This window comes from Ailuropoda melanoleuca, chromosome 20, assembly GCF_002007445.2.
Source record: "Ailuropoda melanoleuca isolate Jingjing chromosome 20, ASM200744v2, whole genome shotgun sequence".
In the NCBI taxonomy this organism is placed as follows: domain Eukaryota; kingdom Metazoa; phylum Chordata; class Mammalia; order Carnivora; family Ursidae; genus Ailuropoda; species Ailuropoda melanoleuca.
Window position 1 is genome coordinate 13,252,272 of NC_048237.1, and position 21,859 is coordinate 13,274,130.

General features: G+C 34.5%; 1 protein-coding gene and 1 long non-coding RNA gene across 9 annotated transcripts in view; one reads left to right on the forward strand and one right to left on the reverse strand.

The window, feature by feature from the left end:
• The window catches only part of LOC105239132, a 283,627-nt gene that overhangs the window by 261,022 nt on the left and 746 nt on the right, over window positions 1-21,859 (forward strand). Inside the window, exon 4 of the long non-coding RNA XR_004622201.1 lies at window positions 15,558-15,702. This is a non-coding gene — a long non-coding RNA (uncharacterized LOC105239132). The remainder of the gene's footprint in view (window positions 1-15,557; window positions 15,703-21,859) is intronic.
• The window catches only part of RALGAPA1 (Ral GTPase activating protein catalytic subunit alpha 1), a 241,958-nt gene that overhangs the window by 107,519 nt on the left and 112,580 nt on the right, over window positions 1-21,859 (reverse strand). For 7 of the 8 annotated variants that reach the window (XM_002922820.4, XM_019803334.2, XM_019803330.2 and 4 more), the window contains 9 exons: window positions 21,106-21,299; window positions 20,754-20,852; window positions 19,881-20,036; window positions 18,360-18,488; window positions 14,145-14,270; window positions 11,318-11,376; window positions 9,874-9,982; window positions 8,521-8,631; window positions 5,075-5,143 (listed from right to left, as the gene is read on the reverse strand). In XM_002922820.4, coding sequence (XP_002922866.1) covers window positions 5,075-5,143; window positions 8,521-8,631; window positions 9,874-9,982; window positions 11,318-11,376; window positions 14,145-14,270; window positions 18,360-18,488; window positions 19,881-20,036; window positions 20,754-20,852; window positions 21,106-21,299 — 1,052 coding nt within the window. The remainder of the gene's footprint in view (window positions 1-5,074; window positions 5,144-8,520; window positions 8,632-9,873; window positions 9,983-11,317; window positions 11,377-14,144; window positions 14,271-18,359; window positions 18,489-19,880; window positions 20,037-20,753; window positions 20,853-21,105; window positions 21,300-21,859) is intronic. The other variant, XM_034648614.1, reaches the window with a different exon arrangement.

The window sequence follows — 21,859 nt, forward strand, 5'->3', positions numbered from 1 at the left end:
AATCTGGTTATCCATTTGGAAAAACAACAAAAACTGTATCTCTATCTCAAAACATAAAGAATAAACTTCAAATGGACAAGGGATAAAAATGTAAAAAATGAAACCATACAAGTACTAGAAGAAAACATGTGTGAATTCCTCTTTATCTAGTTACAGAGAAAGGCTTTCTACCTATGACTGAAAATTCAGACACAACGAAAAATAAATCAACTACATAAAAACTAATTTTTTCCATGATCCCCCTACAAGAAACAATAACAAAGTCCACCATAAACAAAAGCAAAAGACAAATGGGGGGGAAAAGAAAGTATTTGTAATATATATCACAGTTAAGAGCTAATATCCCTAGTACGTAAAATTTGAGGGGCAAACACTAAAACCTGACAAAAAATATAAGAAGATATGAATAGATGGGGCGCCTGCCTGGCTCAATTGATGGACCATGTGACTCTTGATCTTGCGGTTGTGAGTTCAAACCCCATGTTGGGTGTAGAGATTACTCAAATAAATAAATAAATCTTTAAAAAAAAAAAGGAAGAGGATATGAATAGACGATCACAAAAATAAAATTAAAAATTAGGCCATCAGTTAACAGGATATTCAACTTCACTTATTAAAAGAGAAAGGTAGGGGCGCCTGGGTGGCACAGAGGTTAAGCGTCTGCCTTCGGCTCAGGGCGTGATCCCGGCGTTATGGGATCCAGCCCCACATCAGGCTCTTCCGCTATGAGCCTGCTTCTTCCTCTCCCACTCCCCCTGCTTGTGTTCCCTCTCTCGCTGGCTGTCTCTGTCAAATAAATAAATAAAATTTAAAAAAAAAAAAAAAAAGAGAGAGAAAGGTAAATGAAAAGTACAGTGAGATTGTTCCATCACACTGGCAATAATTTCCAAATAAGACACACTGTGTGGTTGAGACTCTGGGCAAACACGCAATTTGCTTCTGGGAATGCCAATATCTGACAAAATTACCCATCTGTTTACCTTCTAACCCAGCAATTCCACTTCTAGGAATATACCCTGAAGACACATTCCATTATGCAAAAATATACAGGCACAAATTAGTCACTGCAGCATTCTTTGCAATTGCGAAATTCTGAAAAAACTCTGTATGTCCATGCATAGAAGAGTGAGTTGAATAACTGCAGTACATTCACACAATGGAGTAATAATACTATATAGGTGCAAAAAGAACATGGACGATATTTATGAGTTGAAGTATTGTGAATTTCCAGGATATCCTGTAAGTAAAAAAATCTAAAGTACCAAAGCATATCTAGAATATGGTATCCCTTAACAAACAAGGAGAAAAAACAATAAAAATGTATCTGCTCATTTGTGCAGAAATAAAGAATGGATAAAGCATAAACTAAAAAAAAACACCAAAAACTACGGGACTAAACACTAAAATTTAGGAATACAGACTGAAAAAATTATCTGAACTACATTTCAAATGAATTCTATAATCACAATGAAGTGAGGCTAAAGGGAGGGAGGAGTAACCTAAATAATTTTTAAACACAGCTTTTGAACTATACACTCTCTTGGTAATTATATACAGGCATAAATATATTCTGAAACTGCTTTTTATTTTTCTAAAACTGCACAAAGAAGTAAATATACTGTGGATAACTGTGGATAATGGGAGCTAGGTTCTCATCATTGGGGCAGGTCATTACAAATATGTAAAGGGGAGGACAGACAACCTTGTGTTGGACTGAAATCAGAAGTGTCAAGGTAAACTCATGGTGTTTTAATACACACAAAGAAATACAGATACGCATATATTGCATATATACGTAAAATACTTATTATATATTTGTGTGTATGTATGTATTATTTGTTTTTAAGCTCTGTCTGGTCGGAGAGCCTAAGAAAAACACAACCCAATGACAATGTAAATACTTAGTTCCTAGATCTTTATTTGAGTTCCTTGGGGAAATGGCGAATTCCAGTACTGGGGCAAGGAAAATACAAGATGAGTCTGAAAAATTCTCTGGTGACCGAATTTAAGGAAATACTCAAAGAACAATGAGGAGGATATGATAAAAAGGACAAAGAAGCCAATTTTAAGGGCATTCCCACTGGCTAAATCTGGAACATTCTGAGCTTTGAAATAAATAATGATTATAAAAACCTAAAGATTACAATCCATTGCATAAAATAAGAATGATCCCACAATGATAAGATGGATAGGGGGTAAGAGAAAGCTCTTCCCTATCACAGAAAACTAATGAATGTAAAAGTAATGACAGAATTAGGAAATCACCATTTGGAACTATCGTAACATTTAATTCTGGTAAGAGTTATCAATGGCTAGCAAAACTACTTAGTAAAGGTTTAAGGAATAACAGGATATTTATATAGTCTCAAAGTGTCTTCCTACAAGATACTTATTAATTGGAAAAGGTAACATTACAGCCTGGCTCAAGCTCTCAGCTGTCCCTCAAACCTCTGTGACTATCCAAGCTGTGTCCTAAAAGAGTGGGGAAATGCCAATATACGTATTCAGGCTCCTGAAAGACTGCTAATTGCCTACCCCTTCAGCTCCCTGATGCAGGCTGACTGGAAGGCTGACTTTCAGGAGCAGCTGGGAAAGTTGGGATGTTAGCTATGCAGTCTAGCCCCTAACAGAGAGATTGAGAGCTGGTTATTTTTGCTTACTTGTTCTGTGCTAAGCCAGAGGAAACAGTTGCTGTTAGTGCTGGTGCAAACAGAACCACCACGGTTTTGTGCGTTTCTAGAGAATTCATGAATGCCAAGTTCTGTCCTCTCCCAGAACTAGGTGATTTGGGAACCACTCACTTAGTATTGACAAGCTCCTACTAGGGAAAAGCTGGAGACCTGGTTTTACCGTTGGAGCCAGACAGAAGGAGAATACAGGGGAAATGCCCACTGCTTCTAATGGGCTTTCAGGAGGACTGCAGTCAACACCCAGATGAAGGCTGATTAGAAGCTGGACCCTCAGGCAGTAGCTGAGAATATAGGCAGTCAAACCCTCTACAGGGAAAGAACGCCTGTTCCCTCTGTGAACCCTAAGCGAATAGCAATAGCAGGTGCTCACACTTTTTTTTTTTTTTTAAGATTTTATTTATTTATTTGACAGAGATAGAGACAGCCAGCGAGAGAGGGAACACTAGCAGGGGGAGTGGGAGAGGAAGAAGCAGGCTCATAGCGGAGGAGCCTGATGTGGGGCTTGAACCCAGAACGCCGGGATCACGCCCTGAGCTGAAGGCAGACGCTCAACCGCTGTGCCACCCAGGCGCCCCGCGCCACCCAGGCGCCCCTCACACTCTTGTTAACAAGTGCTCCTTTGTTCCCTGTTATTCTATGGGACTTGTGAATATAAGCCCTGTTGGCTTTCAGAGACAGGTGATTTGGAAGCCCATCCCTGGGGTGGCAGACTTAAAAGTTGGGGTGCTAGGTGTGTGATCTAAACCCTTCTCTCCTCAGAGAGACCCTGGCAGTTAGGGGTTCTCTCCTGACTGTGCCAACAGTGGGGTTTATTGCAAGAATGTGCCTCAAAGTTTCCTACATATTGTGATGTGGGTATTTTTTCAGTTGCCTGATGTGGAGGATCATTCAACTAGTTTCTGGATTTCTCTCAGAGAGAACTGCTCCACGTGTAGCCGTATCTTCGGTGTACCCACAGGAGGAAGAAAATTCAGGAGCCTCCTATGTCTCTATTTTGGGGACTCCCTGCTCTGTTATTCTTCAAGGTGTTCCACCTTGCTAATAACTCTTCTTACTCCGTAACTTCTCCTTAAGTGATCATATATATTCCCGTAGTTTAATACTACTCATGTGCTGATGGTCCCAGTAATTTTGTTTCCAGCTTCAAATTTACTACTTTAGGTATACCGAGTTGGTTCGCTGGTGGTTTTACTGGGCAATATTCCTTACATGCAACACAACGAACACTGAAATTCATCTTTCTCTACCAACGCTGCTCTTCTGAGATTTCAACCATTATGATTAAGAGATGGTGACACTGAGATCAGGAGAATAGAATGCAAGACTGGATGTGAAAATGGAAAGGAATAAAATTATTTTCAGAGGAGATGAACAGAATCTAGAGCAGCCTTGATTAATACAACTTTGTGCAATGATGGAAATAGTATATATTTGTCCATGTGGCTATTAGGTACTTGAAATTTGGTTAGCACAAATAAGGAATTAAAATTTTAATATAAATTTTTAATTTAATTTTATTTAATGTCACATGTGGTTAATAGCTACTATCCTGGGCAGCACAGGTCTACTGTCTCTATAACATGTTATGTACAATCCCTAATATATAGTAAAAAAACTAACAGACATATGGACAAACAGGAAAATGGAATCCATAGTCAAGAGGAAAAGATTTCAATAGAAACAGACTCAGCAATAACTCAGATATTGAATTTAGCAGACAAGGACTTTAAAATAATTATGATAAACATGTTAAAAATCTAAAAGAGAAGACAGATATAACTGATGAAGAAATGCAGATTTCCAGAAAGCTATGGAAACTATGAAAAGAACCAAACAGAAACTTTAGACTGACAAATACAATATCTGAAATAGTTAAAGGAGTCTCACAATGAATTTACTGAGGTAAATGCAATCCTGTAGAACTTTTTGTGGCCAGAGGGTATGACTTCTTCTATGTGCCATAGTTCTATTATACATACTCTCCTTAATGGAAATTTCATTATTTTCTACCAATAACAGCTATATAAAGATGTATGGCTGCCTTCAGAGTTGATGAATTCCTCAGAATTACTAATTTTCAGGCATAAACAAGACCACAATTTGGCAGGATAAAGTGAAATAATTAAAAATGAACGGAATATTCTGCAAGGTTCCTCACAGTCCTGAGATTCAAAGACTTTTATCAAATGACCATGATTGACTTGAAATTTGAACTAAAATATAATTTAGTTACACTTAAATAATGTAAAGATATATTTCACATTACAGTGATTTTAAGCACAAAATGAATTAATGTTTACCATGTAAATATATATATCTTTGTGACTTTAAAATATAAATATTTTACTAAACACACATTAAGTATCAAACAAAATTTCAATTACCCTCTTATCCATTTCATAAGATGAAGCTTCTGTACTTGGCAAAAGATGGGTAATGGTGGCTATTAGGATCTGTCAGCAAAGAAAAAAAAGTTCAAAATATACTAAATTAATGATGCACCCTAAAACTTAAATGTTAATCGTAAAGTGATATAAAATCTGTTGATGAAAGTTTATCCTAAATACATTTTTAAATCCTAAATACATTAACACTGTTACTTCAAAGTAATTTTTAATAGGTAATCTTTTCAAGTATTCCTAACTATCAATCATTTATAATCCTCGTATGTATGGAACCAAAATCATATAAACTCTGTCAACTATAAATGGATTTCTTGCAAATTCAATTCAGGAATCAATATATATAAACACATATAACATACATTCATAGAAAAATGAGAGGATATAGATGAGCAAAAAGATTATAAGAGTTATTTGCAATTCTATCACTCAAGAAATCTATTCTGCTCAACAAATTAGTTACAAAAGGAATGTACTTCAACATAATAAAGGCCGTATATGACAAACCAACAGCTAACATCATACTCAATGGTGAAAAGTTAAAAGCTTTTCCTCTAAAATCAGGAATAAGACAAGGATGCCCACAATTGCCATGTCTATCGAGCATAGTACCTGAAGTCCTACCATAGCAATTAGGGAAGAAAAAGAATTAAAAGGCATCCAAATCTGAAAAGAAGTCAAATTATTTGTTTGCAGATGACATCATCTTATACTTAGGAAACCCTAAACATTCCACCAAAAAAGTGTCAGAACTAATAAATGAATTCAGTAAAGTTTCAGGATTAAAAATCAGTATACAAAAATCAGTTGCATTTCTATACACTAACAAAGAACTCTCAGAAAAAGAAATTAAGAAAGATATCCCATTTGCAGTAGCATTAAAATCAATGAATCAATGAAATACTTAGGAATAAATATAACCAGGGATGTGAAAGATCAATACATTGCAAACTATAAAAGACAGATGAATGAAACTGAAGACACAAATAAATGGAAAGATATTCCATGTTATAGATTGGAAGAATATGGTTCGACTGTTCATACTACCCATAGTGATCTACAGATTCAATATAAACTCTAACAAAATTCTAACAGCACTTTCCTCAGAAAAAGAAAAAAACTATCCTGAATTTTGTATGGAACCATAGAAAACCCCAAAGAACCTACAATCTTGAGTAACAACAAAACTAGAGGCATCATACTTCCTGATTTCTAGCTGTGTTATAAAGCTACAGTAATCACAACACAGTACTAACAATAAGGCGCTGACATAAAAACAGGTACATCAACCAGCGGATCAGAATAGAGAGCCTAATACATAAACCCACATATTTACGGTCAACTAATACTATGAATAGTATATGAATAAGTTTGATACAAAAAAATAAAAAATTATTAAAAGAAGGCAAAAATGCACATACAGTGTTATTTACTCTGGAAATTTCTTGAACTCATTAAAATTTTTTATGTGCATGTTAAAAATGTCAACTAATCTTCGACAAGGGCAGCAAGAATGTACAATAATGAAAGGACAGTATCTTCAATAAATGGAAAACTGAATATCCACATGCAGAAGAATGAAACTGGACCCCTATATTACACCATCGACAAAAATGAAGTTGAAATGCATCAAAGACTTCAATTTAAGACCTGAAACCATAAAACTCCTAGAGGAAAGCATAGGGAAAATATTCTTGATATTGGTCTTGACATTGATTTCTTGGATAAGACACCAAAAGCGCAGACACCAAAAGCTAAAATAAACAAGTGGGACCATATCAAACTAAAGAGCATCTGCACAGCAAAAGAAGCAAAAAACTGAAAAGGAATGGGAGAAAATATTTACAAACCATGTATCTGGATAAGGGGTTAATACACAAAATATATGAAGAACTCATATGACTCAATAGCGAAAAAGCAAATAATCCAATTTAAAAATGGGCAAAGGACCTGAATAAATGTTTTTCCAAAGAAGACATTCAAATGGTTAATAGGTATATGAAAAGGTGCTCAACATCACTAATCATGAGGAAAATGCAAATCAAAACCACAATGAGATATCACCTTACATCTGTTAGAATGGCTATTTTCAAAAAGACAAGAGAGAACAAATGTTGGCAAGGAGGTGGAGAAAAGAAAACTGATACACACCATTGGTGGGAATGTGAACTGGTACAGCCTTTATGGAAAACAGCATGGAGGTTCCTCAAAATATTAAAAATAGAACTACCACAAGATCAAAAAAAAAAAAAAAACCCCAACAAGCAAACTACCATAATGATCCAGCAATCCCGCTCCTAGGTATATATCTGAAGGAAATGAAATCAGTATCTCAAAGAGATACCTGCACACCATGTTCACTGCAGCATTATTCACAACAGCAAAGATACGGAAACAATGTAAATGTCCTTCAATGAATAAATGAATTCAAAAAAATGTGTGTATACATACACACAATGGAATGTTATTACTCAGCCATAAAAAAGGAAATCCTGCCATTTGTGACAACATGGATGAATCTGGAAGGCATTACTGTAAATGAAATGAGCCAGAGAAAGGCAAATACTGTATGGTAACACTTAAAAGTGGAATCTTTAAAAAAAAAAAAAAAAAAAAAAAGACGCTGATTTCATAGAAATAGAATAGAATAGTGGTGGCTAGGGGCTGGGAGGAGAAGAGGGAAATGGGGAGATGTAGGTCAAAAGATATAAATTTTCAGTTATAAAAACAGTAAGTTCTGAGGATCTAATGTCATGGTGGATCTAACGGCACGATCCCATATAGTGAATATCTGGAAGTTGCAAAGAGCAGACCCTAAGCATTCTCACCATGAACAAACAACAGTTAACTATGTGAAGTAATGCATGTGTTAATTATCTTGACCTTGGTAATCATTCCACAATTGTCAAATCATCATGTTCTACATTTTAAATATATACAATGTCAACTATTTCTCAGTAAAGTTGAGGGGGAAAATAAGGAAATCGACTCTCAGGGTGCCTGGCTGGCTCAGTTGGTAGAACATGTGACTCTTGACCTTGGGGTTGTGAGTTCAAGCCCAATGTTGGGCACAGAGTTTTAAAAAAGAAAGAGAAAGAGAAATAAAAAGAAATATACTCTTGTCTTTCCAGACATTTCTGTGTGTGTGTGTGTGTGTGTGCGTGTGTGTAGGTAAATAGATTTTTAAAAAAATATTTTACAATATGGCTTTTTAAATTAACATATATTATACTCTGAATAGTATATGAATAAATTTGATACAAAAATATGAAATAATAAAACATTATTAAAAGAAGGCAAAAATGCACATACAATTATTTACTCTGGAAATTTCTTGATCTCATTAAATTTTTTTATGTGCATGTTAAAAATGAACAGGGGTAAATTTATTATATTTAACAGGGTCATAATAAATGAGAAATACTTACTTGAATAATTTTCAAGGGAGAATCAGGCTGGTAAATCTGAAGTCTAGGTACGTAATGAACCAGCATGTGAAGCATGTTACAAGCTACATGGGCTACTGTTTTATTAGTAAACTGTAATAACAACAACAACAAATATTCATTAATGCATTAGCTGCTGAAAAACCTTAAATTTCATGTTACTTTTCGTCATTCTATATTTATTAAAATATTAAGATAAATACACGCTGCAAAATAAAAATTCAAAACACATTCTTAAAACACAATTAACTTTATTTTTAATTTTGTGTTTGTTCCCATTTAAGTTTTATTCCATTTTCTCTTACCTAGATTTCTGCAACAGCCTGTAAACTGCCAATTTCCTTACCAATCGTTTCCCCATTCCAATCTACTATACCAACACTTTCAAATTAATCTAAAGAACTGCTCGGATGCTGACATTCTCTATGCTTAAAGCTCTCAGATGACTCCCCAGTGGTACAAACTTAAATTTGTCATGTTTAACTCTCTATAGCCAAATCTCCCCCACTCTTCAAGCCCTGACCAAATGACTCCTCTTTCCAAAATCTTCTCTATTACTTAAGTGATCGCAGCTTCCTCTGACCTTTATTAGCATTTTACATGCACCACTCATTTGGTTCTCTCAGCTTTCTGTTTTATTACTCTTATTTTAATCCTTTACAGCTGTCATATTAATCTCTTGAATCTAGTATTTACAATTATTTTTTATTCTGGTATCCCTCACTCTGACTAGCAAACCACTTCAAACACAGTACATACTCAGAAATATTTGTTAAATAAGTAATATTTGTACCTTTTATGTTCAGAATTCTATACAGATACTGTATTACAAGTTTTAAGACAAAAATAATATCAGGCATACTTTCACAAGCAAAAAATTTACTCAGTCAGACTCTCCAAGTAATTAGGTTATTATTATTTTTTTTTTTTAACAAATCCTACTCTGGTTACAGAGAGCATTTAACTCGAATAATAAAGCCAAAACACTGAACAGCTCAAGAATTCAGGAAGTATTAAGGATTAAAGAGTAGGCTACAAAAATACTGATGAGGAAAAAATAAACAACTCTATATATGTTGTTAAGTGACATAAAAAGTTGAGGTAAAATAGGTTATTGCCAGGATATCCTAAATTCAAGAGTAGGACCACTCTGAAGGAAAAAGGATCAAAGAAATAATGTAATAATAAATTAAGGAAAACATTTATTAAATATTTTATTCTATAGGGACATAGTATATAATTAATATTTGGAGAAAAATAGTCCTGCATTCTATACTATACTAATATGTTCCACTAAATAGGTTCTGTGTTTGTTTTTTTTTTTTTTTTTTTTACCTTTAATGAAACACAAATTACATTTAGAGCTTCCTTGATTTGAGGATGATGAGACTCATGGACTAGTTCTTCACAAATCCAAATACCTAAACTGCACAACGCTACACATCTGCAAAAAAGGCAATCAACAATGACATAAATAGAAGTAAATGACCCTTGAAATGAAATGAAACCACCACCGAAACCACCACCACAACCAAAACACCCACAACCAACCAATCTAGAACGAACATGCACTGTTTAAGTGAATCAATTTGTTACTCTGTACATTAGCTCTTCTTAAGCAAGAGAATATAAGAGGAAAGCACATGACCCCAAACTCAACGCCTAGTTTTCAATCATAATTTACTACCAAGCTCAAAGGTGGGGATAACACACAGGATCTTTGTAGCAAACCCATATTAATAAATCGATATTGCCATAAAGCTTCTCAAATATATAACCTGCTTTCAAAAAAGGAAAGAGTGTGATTTTATTGACTGACAGCACAAAATGAACTTTAGTAAAAACATGAAGCTGATGGGATAAGTCAAATATTATTTTCTTTCCTTCCTTCCTTTTCTTTCTTTCTTTTTTTTTTTTTTTTTTTAGAGAAGAGGGGAAGGGCAGAGGGAGAGGGAGAGAGACTCTTAAGCAGGTTCCATGCCCAGTGCAGAGTTTGACTCGCAACCCTGAGATCATGACCTGAGCCAAAATCAAGAGTCAGATACTTAACTGACTGAGCCACCCAGGCGCCCCTAAATATTATTTTCCTAATTCTTAATTTTAACAGAGCTAGCTATAAATTCTTTGTAAAATAAATTAACAATACAAATAAAATTCATATACTTCATAAAGGGTTTCCAACAGAAACAGAACTTGTAGAATTTTTTCTATTCCCTAACATCTTGTGAAACTTCATTTCCCTATTTCAACTGAGTTTAAGCTTGAAGGGAGTTATTTGATCAGAATCAGTAGAACTTTCATTAGTGTATTCAAGTATAAGCTTCTGATGAGGTACTTACTGGTTCCCTCAACTCCTAAAAAAGTCAACTCCTTCAGGTATCTTGGTATACTTGGCATGTCCTGATACTGACATTCTTAAATTAAATTTTGTAGAATGTTAAATTTCTGAATAATTCAAAGCAGAAATCTTTCTTCCTGAACATAGTGGATCAGAAATTCTTAAGTCTCTTCTTTCAGTTTATCATAGTGTTAATGCTAATAAATTATTTACTAGCAAAACTACCAGGGCACCTGTGTGGCTCAGTTGGTTAAGCATCTGCCTTCGGCTCAGGTCATTATCTGGGGGTCCTGGGTTCAAGCCCCATGTTGGGCTCCCTGCTCAGTGGGGAGTCTGCCTCTCCCTCTCCTCCCAGCTTGTGCTTTCTCTCATTATCCTGTCTCTCTCAAACAGATAAAATCTTAAAAAAAAAAAAAAAAAAAAAAAGAGTATCTGACCTACCGTGCAGGACCAGACGGCTCATCTCTTGCTGAGCTTAATACAGTTTTAATTATGAGTTCCTAAAATAAAGGGGAAATAACCAGTAATGATTAAGATTTCATTCATTCATCCATTCATTCATTCAAATATTTATTAAATGGCCACTATGGGCCCAAGCACTGTATCCGGTGCTAGGGATACAACAGTGAAATAAAACAATCTTTGTTCTCACCTGCATATTAATAGAATCCAATATTATTAATAAAATTAGCTAAATAATAATATGGTCTGAATATTTGTGCCCCCCCCCCAAATTCTTAAGCTAAAACCCTATCCCCTAAAGATGATAGTATTAGCTGGTGCTTAGGTCAGGAGGATGAAGACCTGATGAATGAGATTAATGCTCTTATAAAAGAGACCACCAAAGAACTCCTTTACAAAGTGTCCCACTTTGTAAAGACACAGTGAGAAGGTGCCAGCTCTGAACCAGTGAGAGGGCCCTCACCAGAATGCAGTTCTGCTGGAGCCCTGAGCTTGGACTTCATCAGCCTCCAGAACTGTGAGAAATAAATTTCTGTTGTTTATAAGCTACCCAGTTGGTAGTATTTTTTTTTGGTAGTATTTTGTTACAGCAGCACAGACTAAAATAAATGATTTCTGAAATTTATAACCAAATATATATTTCAAAAAAAGAATCATTTTTCCTGATTAAAAGATTAATAAAAAGCTCATTATAAGATTTACTTGCTCAAAGTGTGAGCATCTTTTCAAAACTTTGAGAAATATTCATTTAAAAGCAAGCCTCCTCTTTTTTGATAATCTGTAAAACATTATAATGTGTGAGTTTGGGGATAAGTGCTAAATAATAGTTAAAATTACGTAAATGAATAAAATATTCAAAAGGGAGAAAGAAGAGAGTAATTCTCTAAAGAGAGGATCTTATAGTAAGTGTGTGTTTAGCAGGCAGAGAAACACCACCAGTTTATTAAGGAGCCCTAGAATATTTAATTTTTAATTAAAAATCAAGATGGATCTGTACAACATAAGTCAAAGTTGAAAAGATTTGGGAAGGTCAGGAATATCAACATGGGTCAAATACTGCAGTGGCTAACTAAGGAGAGGAAAACAAGAATGCCACTAGGCTTGATAATTAAGAATCTATTTGTTCCTTTTTTAGAAAATCATTCATTCATTCATATATTCACAAAGCACTTATTAGCTACATAGACTGTAAGCTCCTTAGGAGGAGTAACCTTCTACTTATCTTTGCAAACTTAGCATTTAGCTCAGTGGCTGGCAATTAATAGGTACTTCTAACATATCTATAGTTTAAGCCCAAGGGCCTTCTATGTAATAGATCCTGTCTTAAATGCTGGAAAGAAATAGGTGGTTAAGATGCAGTACCTATCCTCGAGAAGTTAACATTCCAGGGAGAGAGGCAGATTTGTAAACACTTACAACACAAGAAGCCATATACAAGGCTCTACGTGAACAAACAGTTAAGCTTCGGGAAGTCACAGAAGGCTTCACAAAGGGGTCTTAGGTAAACAGGATTGACAAATGATCAAGGTCAAAGACTAAGATTATTTGTGTTTGGGTGATTAAGAGAGACAAGAAGAGGAAAACAGGTCTATATAATGGATGTTTTAGGCAGAAAGAAACGTATTTTCAAAAGCACAAAATTGAAAAACAGCATGGCATGTTCCATGTGGCCACTGTTTAGAATACACAGAGAGCTGGTTTCGGTGAAAATGTGAAAATTAAATACGACCACTATGGCATGTAATTTTCCCTTAAATCTTCGGTTTTCTAAGAATAATCTTCATTTTCTTAAGCTTTTTGCTTTCTTCATCATTATTACAATTAGCTTTTACTTTGGAGATACCCCTTTCTCAGAGTTTGTTTTGATTTTTTAAATCATCTCAGCCATTACTACCTATACGATGACCAGAAGACAATAAAGCCACTCAAATGTAGATCATATGTAGTAACCTAGGCTAATCCCCAGCAAACTCAACACTGCCTGAGCAAATTAAAACTATTACCTATCCCTGAGCTCAATTTCTATAGTTATTAGCTGTTATTACTGCAAATTTGCATTGACCTATACAATTTTATGTGTAAGTGAAATTCACTTGTTTAACAAATGTTTCTAGAGTACCAGAGACCAAGCATGTTAAGCTCTGAGGATATAGGAGTAAATAAGACTGTGGTGTCTATTTGTCTGAAACATAAATCAAACACTAAACAAGTAATTACAAATGCTATAAATATCGTAAAGAGAAATATGGGTGGTATGAAAAGTATATGCGAAATCCAGAAAACTGGATTGAAAAATTTTTTTCATAGAAGGCAAAAGTTTAAAAAAAAAAATATCAGCATGACTTTTGAGGAGATATAATGCTTCAGGTACATGGATTCCCCACCCCAATTCCACAGATTCCTACAGCAAAACAGAATATTCCATTACACTGTTTGATATATCACATGGGGAAATTAGGAGACAGAGAGTCAAATTTGCAGATTTCATACCATCTCAGTCTTAGAAGCCTTAGAAATAATATAGTATCTGCCTCACAGGATGTTTCAATAGATGTTCTGTGAGTGAATGAAAGAATCCTAAGATATTGATATATGAATGGATTCAATAATGAGAAAAAGTTTCCTAAGAAGTTATCAACACAAAAAAGACTATCTCCTAATGGACATTCTAGTCTTGTGTCTGAGGGGAATGCCTGGTTAATGTTAACAATTACGTGGATTCCTAAAGGAAAAGAAAGAATACCAATTTTATCATACATTGTTATAAAATCATTTAAATGCTAAAAATTAGCATCTGATTTCTTACCTTAACATCTGTAAACTGAGACACAGCAATATCAGGAATGTTGGGGTGGAGAGCACGCAGTTCACAATATAAGTTAGGGAAGCAAACCAAAGATCCCAGAAGAACTTGTGCTTCCACTCTCGGTGCCTAGGTAACAGATTTTTATAATCTTTACAATGTATTTGATTATGTCATTAAATTACCAGAAAAGTTACTTTATTACCTAACCATACTACAAAGAGAAGTGAGAGCAAAAGACTAAATTAAAAAGGAAACGGGAAAGACAAAAAGATTCAGGTTTACACCTATAATTTCCACATGAACTACTGCTATTCTCAATAAACAATGAATAAACAGCAGAGCTCTCCTTAAGAGCAGCAAATAATCAGAAATCAGCCACAGTTCACGGGACTGTAAATAAGAATACAGCCTGGCTAACAGCATAAAATTACCCTAATTTTAAGAAAAAATATAAATATTTCCATTTTAAAGGCATCTCACACATCATAACATATTGTACTAATGAGATGGCTTGATGTCACTAGATTATATTTTTTACTATCTAAGGATAAATAAAGTAACTAAGGATAAAAACATTAACTGTCTCTTCAAGAAACAGGAACTAGTCTAGATGGTTTTTATGATCTTATGAACATTTTCTCATATACAACACCTACACTACTTACTAAAAACAGTCAGAATTTATGCTTGGCCTGCAGATGATGGTAACTTTTCATCTTTTTTCCTTAGCTGTATTAAGCCATTTCTGAAGTATCAGCACTGAGCATTTTTTTCTTCCTCTACCTTCTTGCACGTCCACCAAACACCAACACCCACCTACTAATATATTAACTAAAATGCCTACAATATTAATTTACCTGTTTAATGATAACAAAAATGCTAAAACAAATCTGCTAGAAATATACTACTTCTATTCATATAAAACAAGAATCTGTCTCCAAAAGGATTTCCTTATGTTTCTAAATGTTATTAGAGGCAGTGGAGTACTTTATGATTATCAACAAAAAAACTCATTTCCATATTTAAAACATAATCCAGATTTGCAGATAAAAGACAACACCATAAAGGGGGTAGGGTAAGCTTGTAGGCACCATGACAATTTAAAATTAGCTATGGGGTGCCTTGGCTGGCTCGGTCGGTAGAGCATGCGACTCTTCATCTCAGGGTTGTAAATTCAAGCTCCATCATGGGTGTTGAGATTACTTAGAAAAATAAAATCTTTAAATTAAAAAAATAAAATTAGCTATAAAAGTGAAACTGATAAAAACCAATATTTTAAAAGAGATTAGCTAAGGGTTTTTCTTTAAAGTTGGATAAGGTAACTAAGAATGTTCAGGTATGTGGAGCACATTGTAATGTGATTACAATGAAGAAAAGCAAACCTAATCATTTACTTTGTAATTTGTCTGGCAGGGGAAGAAAGGAGCTGCCCATTAACAGAAGGAAGATGATGTGTATGGGATCTAAAGTGGAATTCAAAGAGGAAGATTTGGACTGCGTAACTTCCAACATCATCCAGAGGAAAAGACTAACCTTAGCCCTACAGTAGAGAGATGAGGTGTCGGGTTTGATTCCTGCAATAATCTGTTTTCCTACACAGTCTTTCTCAACAAGTGTTCCTCATATGAACCACAGAAAACAGAAAATGACTACTTTTCAAAATTTTCGCAAGGGTGTTATAGAACTAGTATCCTTTTAGATGCACAGGAGGTAAATTTCATCACATAAAATGGATGCCTAAGGACATCAGGGCTTAATTCTGCACAATCTTGAGAAAGTGCAGGAAATGTGCTGATTAGTCATCTAGAATAATTGGCCTACAGAATAGTAATTGTTTTCATAGTAAACTGATAAAAAAAAATTACACTAGTTCATGCATCAGTCTCCCCTGACTTCTACCAATTTGTGTCAGTATCCAAGAGATTGATAATCTGTGTACACTAATACTGTAATAGCCTTGTAACTTATTTACCATCTTTATTTGCTTTCCATTTAATCTACTCCTAGATTAATACACTTATTTTAATGTTGCCAAAGCACAGATTCAATCATCTCTCTCCCTACTTCAAAAAATTTAACTGTTTATCTAATATAGCATTATCATCTGATCCCTCACATTCAAGGCCTTCTGAATATAGTCTAACTCAGTGGTTCTCAATCTTTGATGTCCATGCCAATTATGTGGAATATAGCCAGGTCTGGGATGGGGTCTGGGATGGGGTCTGAGACTGTGAATTTCTAACAAGCACCTAGATCATGACAAATGTTTCTGGTATGCAGACCACGCTTTTTGTAGCTGGGATCTAAAGTACTTTTCTGTTCTTTTTGTCCACTACTTTCTAGTTAGATTAACCTGCTTCGAAAAAAGATGCAGTATTTGGCACTCCTAGAACACAGCTTACTCATGCCTGTTTCCATCCTGGCACGCCTTCCCTCATCAACATTTTCACTTAGAAAATTATTAATAATCTTTCAAGGACCCATTCAAATATCTTTTCCATGAAATATTCTTGATGTCCCTACACAAATAAGATCTTTCCTTTGTCTGAATTACCAACTAATTTTATTAAACAAACTCTTACATTGCACATACACAATGTGTCCATATAACGTTCCAACCATTTTCCAAATGTTGATTTAATCCTTATAAAATTACCCTACGAAGAAGGTTATCTCCATTTTATAGATGAAGAAACTGAGACACATAGAAATTAAGTAATTTGCACAAGGTTTCACATCTACTAAGTGGCAGTGGTGGGATTTGAACCCAGTCAGCCTGGCTCTAGGCTCCATGCTTTTTTTTTTTTTTTTTTTAAGATTTTATTTATTTATTTTATATTGAAAGAGAGGGAGAGACAGGGAAAGCAAGCACAAGCAGGTGGGTAGGAGCAGGGGGAGAGGGAGAAGCAGACTCCCTGCTCAGCTTGGAGCATAACATGGGGCTTGATCCTAGGATCCTGAGATCATGACCTGAGCTGAAGTCAGATGCTTAACCAACTGAGCCACCGAGGTGCCCCTAGACTCCACGCTTTTTAACCATTATATTGAGCTCCTCCTATTGGTACTTACTTATTGCCCTACATTCTATAGCTGTTATCAATTTAAAAACTTCTATATAAGCATGGTGCTGTGCTAGGTCCTGGAGATACCAAGATGAGTAAGACGTGATCACTGTTCTTACAGAACTGAAGAAATGGGGTTAATAACTAGCTATAAATACAGGTTCTTCCCTTATCTGAACATTTCTACTAGGTGACTGCATCCAGTTTCATAGCCTTCAATAACACGTATAAGCTAATGTCTCCCAGCTTTCCATTTCACTCCTGAGATCTCCTTTGAGCTCCTGCCTTGTACATGCAATGCGCCTCCTGACATCTTCTCATGGATCTAACAGGCAGCTTACTATACCCCAAATAGAACTCCTCATTCACTGTTGGTCTTTTACATAGCTTATGAGTGAAATAACATAAGTTAATATACTAAACTCCTTTTAAGTTACAAAGTAACTTAAAGTTACAAGTATGACTGATTTTTCTCTCCCAAAAACTCTTAGCTTATTTAGTAGACTTTCAGTTAATTGTTATTTCTCATTTATACTTGTGCCAGAGTGATCCTTCTCAAATAGAAATCTGATCATGTCAACCCTTATGTAAAATCCCTCAATGCTTATTCATTCTTTCCTTGGGATGAAATCTAACCTCTTTAGCATTGTAAACCTGCTACTGTCTTGCTCTTTAGTTTACCTCTGCTACTTAAATATAAACACGTTCCAACTAGAATGAGTTACTTGGCATTGTCTCATAGCTCCATAACTGTTATAAAAATCCTCACATGCTGTTTCAGAGTTTAAACTCCTAGAGCATACGTCTGCATGACCTCACCTCTGGTCCTTCACTTTTGCTATGGCCCACCACCCTTTCTTTAGTTTCTTCCCTCCCTCTACTTGTTTCCTTAGATTTCCTCAATTTTAAATTTTTTTTGCGTATCAGATTTAATCCATTTTTATACTCATGTGTCAATTTATCAACTAATTTTAGTACTTTCTTATACTTCAAAATTTACTTTAAAAAAAAGCAACTTCAATTAAACTGTAAATTTTCCTGAACATCAGCTGGTTAAATTTATTAACAAGGGCTACTCCCTTGTTGCTTTGTTAGTTGAGTCCTGTTTAACTACAGTCTGTTATAATACAAAGAACAGGAAATAAAAACTTACATTGAGAAAAGCTGAAGAAGCCACTCTACCAGCTGCTACAATAAAATCCATAATAAGCATTGTGGCACCAGGCAAACCAAGTGAAAAAAACTGAGGTGAGCAGTGCTTGATGATTGTATTGACAATATCCTTAGGAGTAAGAAAAGAAGGGGGAAAGGATATCATAAATAAATCTTTGGTATCAGCTAATCAATACTCTTAAAAAAAAGATAACACATGAAACAGTAAAACAGGCAATTACTATACCTTGCCTAATTGGAAAGACTAATTTTAACCTTCTAAATAATCCAAGCTTACTACTATATTCTGTCAAAGGAAAATAAATTTAAAACACATCTGTTTAACTGACATCAATACAGCATTTTTTTTTTCATACTAGAGAGCACAAGTTGGAAGGCTCTTTGCTTCTGAGAGTTGAAAATGTAAGGCCCACGTATCATAAAACTGAACTGCAGAGTGGTTCCTTCTCTCATCTACTTGCTTCCACGTGAGATCTGTGATCTCTAAAGTTGCATGACCTGTTATATGGCAACTGGAGGGATTCTCTTTATTAGATAAACTGAAGTCCTTTGATGACAAATATCTAGCCTCAGAAATACAGACCTAGGCATTTTTGAGGGAGTATTCTTAATTGGGTTATTCATTCACTTTGCCTTTGGAATTCAACACGAGGATGCAGTGTTTTACGTTGTATTACTCAGCCTGATTTATCCTAAACAAAAGGTCTCTCTGTCAAGTAACTAAAGGTGTCATTTTGTTTGAGACATGTTTATAAGGTAGAACATTGTAAATAACTATTTCAAATTAATGCAAAAAGTAGTTTCATTTTTCGGGAAGAGAGATATAATTACCTCTTTCAATATTAGTTTAATGTTCTTTAAATGAACTGCAAATGAAATTTAACCACATTATGATTAAAATGTTTCATTACCATGACTTATAACCTTCCATAGATTTTTTTAGTTTTTTGGCCAGGATCAAGACCCCTGAAATAATGTTCTAGAGTCATATTTATGACTGGTTACTGTAATGATTGCACTGATACAAATGCCAAGTCAATAGAACTGTCACTATGCTAATACAATCTATGGAAATAAGAAAATATGATGTGCTAACTCTTAGAGTGCAAAAAACCTCTGTTGCATGACTAGATGAGAAAATCCATATGCCTCGATTGCTAATTATTAAGTAACAATTACAAAACACCCAAGAATGAGTACATTAGGACATTAAAGAAACATGTAGTCAGTCTAAGCAAAAGATGGCTCAATATTTTCAAAAAGCAAACTAGTTATTTTAACATTAGAGGAAAGATACAGTTAATAAACAAGTTCATCCCCTAGCTATAATAGCTTTTCAACTATGGTTTCAAGAACAAATGAGGTCACAAAATGGAAGAAACTTGTAAATAAAATGACTACATAACAGAGTATTTAATTCTAGACCTTAAAAGTCAAGAGTTAAACAATCAAGAATCAAAGATAAATTTATAAAGCAATTGGTTAGAAAGTATATATTTACCTGATCAATATGAAGTAATCCACAATGCATTATATTGTAGAAATGTGTTAGAAAATCTCTGTTTGGAGAAACATCTTGTCTTCTTTTCATTGTATTACAGATAAGTTTGTACGCATGTAATTTACCTTGTTTATATTTATCAGTCAACATGGTTGCCTACAATTTAAAAATGTTAGTTTTAATACTCAAAAACAAATACCGTTAAGCTGAATATAGCAAGCAATATATTTGTTTTCATTTATTTCTATGTTGGCCCAATTTCTTAATGAATCAATTATTAGGATTAATGAACCTACTGTTACTATTAAAATGAAACAACAAAGGTATGAATAACCACATACTGTTTTCACTTAGGAAAATGCACCAAGCATATCAAATAATGCTCAAAAGAATTAAATCTTTTTTTTTTTTAACATTTTATTTATTTGACAGAGAGAGCAAGAGAGCACAAGCAGGTGGAGTTGCAGAAGGAGAGGGAGAAGTAGGCTCTCCGCTGAGCAGGGAGCCCAATGGGGGGCTCGATCCCATGACCTGAGCTGAAGGCAGACGCTTAACCAACTAAATCACCCAGCTGTGACAAGAATTAAATCTTTAAAAATACACAGCATATTCTGACACAAATTTGAGATTTACACTTCACTTAAATATAATAAAAACATAATTTTCTACATTTTTGTTTTATTAAATAAGTAAAAATGATGCACCGGTATAATAATTTTGTTATGCCCATTCTCCTCTCTATATAACCCCCAATGACTAGTTAAAAACTAAGTGTTCTAGAAGACTATACAAAAGCCAAAGAATCTATCAGATGTTTAAAACTGATTACATATGTATTTACTTTTAAATTAGTATTCTATATATTAAGCATACCTTGAAAAGCCAAGGTGTAAGAATTCTCAGTGGAGGAATCAAAACTGGTGGTGAAGGAGAGGTCAGGTTATCAGTTGAAATGCCGAGGTTATCTCTAATCTGTAATTTTCCAAATAAAATGCAACAAACTTATAAAAGCGTTCTTCCAGTTTGTTTTACCTTAAGCTTGAGTTCAATTCCAGTTCCTATCACTAATTGTGTATTTAAACATGGCTAAGTAACTCCACCTTGCTAGGATAGGACCCAGTTTATAGTAAGGGGGGTGGGTGGCAATGAGATCTAATGCTTTTACTTCGTAACACTTTTCTTTCTTCCTCCTCTTATGGTTTTTTTTTTTTTTTTTTTTTTTTACCTTAGCTAGATTTTGCCAAAGTTCACAGAGGTAATCAAAAACTTGAGCATGTATTTCGGGATCCATAATAGCGTTGACATCTCCCAAAATGCCTAGCATTCTTCGCCACATTACAGTAGCAACATCAGCATGCCATCCTGTGAGTGTACCCCCTGCCATCACACTACAACATTCAGATGGAAATTCACTGATTTCTGTAGAAAAAAATATACTAGTGTCAGTAATTTTTCTAAAGAATTGATCACAAAAACACAAAATGACTTAAATATCCACAAAAGTGGTTTTTAAAAATGTCAATATGCATTAGTGTTATTTTTTCCTGATAAGATCAAAACCTCACTAGTTCATAATTTCTTATTATGGCAATAATTATTTATTCTATACCAGTTGTACTTGGATTTACCTAAGAAGGAAATGATGCAGATATCAGATAGAGAAATTTATAGTTGATATAAAGATCATATTTATAAGTAGCTACTCTCTCTTTCATCGAATGGCTACTTCAGGTTATAGCATCAATTAACAGAAAATCTCAGGCTGAAGGCACTTCCTATAGGAAGTCTTCATAATTCTGTCTCTTTATACTTAAAACTTCCAAAGAAATATATTTCACAATTAAGTCAGGCCTAGTATTAAAAAGGATATTATAATAACATGGGAAAATTAATATTTTTACTTACACTTAAACATAACTAGAATTTCTATAGTTATATTTCTTTTGTTTAATAAAATTGGCAAGATTATATGTAAGAAA